General features: G+C 42.7%; 1 protein-coding gene across 1 annotated transcript in view; it reads right to left on the reverse strand.

Moving 5' to 3' along the window:
- Positions 1 to 1434: 1434 nt before the first annotated feature.
- The window catches only part of GJA4 (gap junction protein alpha 4), a 7727-nt gene continuing 4653 nt past the window's right edge, over positions 1435 to 4508 (reverse strand). The window contains exon 2 of the mRNA XM_015820451.1: positions 1435 to 3486. Coding sequence (XP_015675937.1) covers positions 2431 to 3480 — 1050 coding nt within the window. The 5' untranslated portion in view covers positions 3481 to 3486 and the 3' untranslated portion in view covers positions 1435 to 2430. The remainder of the gene's footprint in view (positions 3487 to 4508) is intronic.

Genomic DNA, 4508 nt, shown 5'->3' on the forward strand with positions numbered 1-4508 from the left:
GACCAGACAGGAAATATATTTTTTTAATATAAGAATACCAATAGGTCGTTTGTGCAGTCTAATGTGCAGTCCAGGATACTGATCTCTCTCTTTTTTATATAATTGATATTCAAATAATATATGTGTTATGTCCGCTATCTCTGGAGCGCTGCAAATGTAGGTATGTTCATTATAAGGAACTTGGTTAAATCTTCCATACTTAATCATTGTGTCCAGTGGTTTGAATAACTTGCAGTGGAGTGGAAGCATTCATCAGACCGGTTCTATACAGGCTGCAAGATGTACTATTGACCCATAGAACAGTCTTTTCTTTTTATTTAGAAAAAAAGTTCTTTTTATTTAGGAAAAAAAAATGACACAAAACCCAGAGTGCATACTTATAGCCCTACAACTTGCACCCTGCAAGAGTGAACATTGGTTATGAACTGGTGATGTGAAGCCAGCTTCTTAATGGCCACGTTGATCTGAGTCATCTGCATCAAAGACACACAGGTAGGTTTTCTACATCCAACAATCTCCTTTTCACAGTTTAGTTATCAGAAAACGTTCAGTAGAGTTGGAAAAAAGGGTTCTCCCCCCCCCATCTCTTCCTATCACTGTTTGCTCTTGATTGAAGCGGGAGAGCGATCCTATTTTTATAACCACCACAAGCTTTTCTCCTGCAGCAATAAAAGTCGGAATTTCCAGAACATATATTTTTGCAGGTACAAACGCAAAAACCCCAAATAAGCCCGCTCCTTTGATTTAATCCAGAAAGAGGCAGGAACTTTCCCCCCAAAGTCTGACACATGAGCATGGAAAACAAATCCTCATTACTTTCCCATTGCAGGAGAGATTGTGGTTTTAACACTGAAGGATCCAGCTTGTGCTTACAGTCATATGATGTGAAAGAATTAGAACACATAATAAAAAAGAAGGTACAAATCTGAAGCCAGGAGGGAGATTGACCACTGCAACAATTCATAAGGATACACATTCATAAGGTATTGACCTCAAACACCCAGTAGTTAATCTCTGTTTGGCAGAATCCTGCACAAATAATGATTGCAATGAGAAGGAAGAGTGAGCAGCTACACTAGATGAGGCCAGATAGATTTCAGTATTTAGAGAGTATCATCAATGGACAACTTATACCGAGTAAAGTTTAGGTAACACAATAGTCTTTTGTCTATGAAGGAATGTGGCTTCATAGAACCATCAGGATGAAGTTCTGATCCACTTACAATCAAAAGTAATGAGTGCCTGCAGCAGCTTTTCATAATTTGGTATCTTCTAGATGTGTTGGGATCTCAATGCCCAACATCCCAAACCAGCTTGGCTGGAAATTTGGGGACCTGTAGCCCCAACTGGGTTGAAGACCATTTAGCTTGTGGAAGGCCAATTCTCCAGAAAAGTATCCAGATGGAATGAGAGATGGAATTACATAACCAAGGAGACTGAGAAAGGGGATTTAATTTACACAGTGAACAATTTTGATCCAATTTCTCCATGTTACCAGTTGAAGAGAAAAAAAACACAACAACAATAGAGAGATCCCTTTGCAAACCAAGGTTCACCCAGGGTCAGTGGAGACAGAAATTGGAGTTTCAAATATAGTGAGATTGAAAACGGTGCTTTTCTACTCTGTTAGATGGAAGACATTTAAGAAGTAACCCAGAGGACTTAAGTCATATCAGTTCTGGGCTTAAATAGGAGTCATATTTAATAAGGTAACATCAGCAACAGCAGTTATTCTCCCTAATGCCTACTTGAAACAATATGCAAACGGTAGACGAGCTGCAGTTTTTGATAAGTAAGCTGCTCAGAAGTTTGACAACTGCAGCGTGAAAGCAAATCTGCTTGATGGATGATTTTCCTCAATCTATTCACATGTCCATTCCTAAAAAAGGTGACATACCAGAAGTTCCTCCTTGAGTTTACTCTGCGCTCTCCTTTTCAGGATGCCTTTACTTCCAAAATTTGAGACCCAGTTTTGGATAGTCCAAGCTGGTAGCTCTTTTACCTACCCTCCTCCCTTTGTGGTCCAGTGGTTGTTTTCTGATCTGCAAGTCACAAGACCCTCCCCCCTCAAAAAGACAAATCAAAACCACTTATGTTTTCCCCCCAGTAATCAACATTTAGCACTCTGTCTTAAAATGCCCATTAACCTGCCACTTCAGTGGCTTGTCTGAGATTGCTCCGTGTCTCTTTTTCCACCTTCGGTGGATCCACAAGTTCAGTCTGTGTCCACCTGCAAGTCCCGGTTTTCACCTAGAGAGTAGAACACCGTGGCAAAAACTTGGGAAGCACCTTGGAAGAATCCTGAGGCCCTGCCTCTTTCTTCCATGGTAAGGAATCACAATGGAGCCTTCCAGATGAAGAGACCCTCGAGAGGAACCCGGCGGCTAGCAAGGAAGTCCCCATGGAACCTACCCTTCCAATGGCTGCTTGCTAGACGTACTGTTTTTTAGAAGCACTGCTACTTGGACGGCTAGACTGCTTTTCTGGAGAGAGGTGGACTGCAGGGGCTCCCGTTGCAAAGAGATCAGGAGGATTAATCTGGTTTTGCAAGGCCAAGGTTTCTTCTGTGTTGTAGTTGGCCCAGTTCTGCTCACTGGAGAGCTTGTTGTATCCCTGGTAGGGTGGTGCATGCCCATCTGACATGGGGAGGTAGAAATAGGATTTATCTGGCGGATAAGGCCCTGTTGGCATTTTACCAATGCTGTTGGCATCAAAAGGTAGAGGGGGAGCAGAAGATGGGGAACAACAGTCACTGTCCTTAACCTTTTTGACCAGGTGCTTGCAAAAGAGATGGAGAAGCTCCAGAATGTTGAGGACAAGGGAGATCAAGCCCATTACCAGCATGAAAAGGATGAAGATGGTTTTCTCAGTGGGACGGGACATAAAACAGTCCACATAGTGTGGGCATGGGATACCTTGGCACACATACTTAGCATGCATGACAAAGCCATATAGGTACCACTGGCCAAGGAGAAAGCCTGCTTCAAAGATGGTCTTGAAGATCACACTGATGACATAGGTCCACATCAGAGGCCCACGGATTTTAATTCGGCCATCTTCAGCCACGCAGATCTTGGCCATCTTCTTCTCCACGGCCATCAGCATAGCTGTCACTTTGTAATCTTTGGCTTGCAGCGCCCGGAGTTCACTCTCCCGCTCTTTTAGCTTCTCCTCTTGTCGGGAGAGGTAGATGACGTGCCCCAGATAGACCAAGGTTGGGGTGCTGACAAAGAGGAATTGCAGCACCCAGTAACGGATATGGGAAATAGGGAAGGCATGGTCATAGCAGACATTGGTACAGCCAGGTTGCTTGGTATTACACACAAAGTCGGACTGTTCATCCCCCCAGACAGACTCCCCAGCTAGACCCAGGATTAAGATACGGAAGATGAAAAGGACTGTCAACCAGATCTTGCCAAAGGCTGTTGAATGCTCCTGCACCTGGTCCAGTAACTTCTCCAGGAAGCCCCAGTCGCCCATCCTGTGCTGAGGACAGTAGAGAGGCAGAAATTAAGAAAGGATCTGTAATTCTTTCATGAAAGCTTAACGTTCCCACCATCATTTAAGTTACATGGAGGCAAATTTCCTGAACTGAAAACTACATTGGCCACCATGAGGCCTTCAAGAGATCCAAAGGAAGACAAAGATAATGAATGGGAGCATAATTCACCCCAGTCAATGGCTGTGAAACTCATTCCCTTCCCATGGCTGGACTCATACAATATCTTAAGCCCAAGCTGTATGATGATGGTGTTTACACAACGTTCTGAATTTAGTTATTGAGGAAACCCTCTTGTCTAAATTACACTATAAACTGCAAAGCAATTTTTTAAAGTCTCCCTTGTATTCTTACTGTGTATATGTATATACATATATGTATATAAATGTATACATATATGTATGTAGGAGACACAAATAGACATAATAATAATAATAATAATAATAATAATAATAATAATAATAATAATAATAATAATAATAATAATAAAGTTGGAAGGGACCTTCTCTCTCTCTCTCTACACACACACACACACACACACACACACACAGAATAACCATATAAAATCTTCCTTCTCACCCCTATGGGTGGCCTGTGTCTTGCTCAATCTCGGGTCTTCTACCAAAGGCCTGGGAGTTTGAGGATCCTGCACAGAATCTCAGGTGTTTCTAGCACTGCTCTCTTTTGAACAGAGAGCATTGATCTCATTCTTGGAATCTGCTGGATCCCAGCTTAGGAGTCACAGCCCCAAATGCTCCTACCAAAACTGGCATTGCTTTGGCCTTTACTGTCCATGTCCTCCTTCAAACCCTGCTCCTTCTCCAGCTTCTCATACTTCTTTCTTTCTCCTGATGTTGATGTTACCTGGCATTGGTACATTTATCTCCACTGCGGTCTTCTGGTTTTTATCTACTAATTCCATTCATTGTTTGAATACATAAGCACACACACAAGAGGGAGAGAGAGAGAGAGAGAGAGAGAGAGAGAGAGAGAGAGAGAGAGAGAGAGA

Source organism: Protobothrops mucrosquamatus, unplaced genomic scaffold, assembly GCF_001527695.2.
Source record: "Protobothrops mucrosquamatus isolate PMUCROS unplaced genomic scaffold, P.Mucros_1.0 scaffold1131, whole genome shotgun sequence".
NCBI classification, from domain to species: Eukaryota; Metazoa; Chordata; class Lepidosauria; order Squamata; family Viperidae; genus Protobothrops; species Protobothrops mucrosquamatus.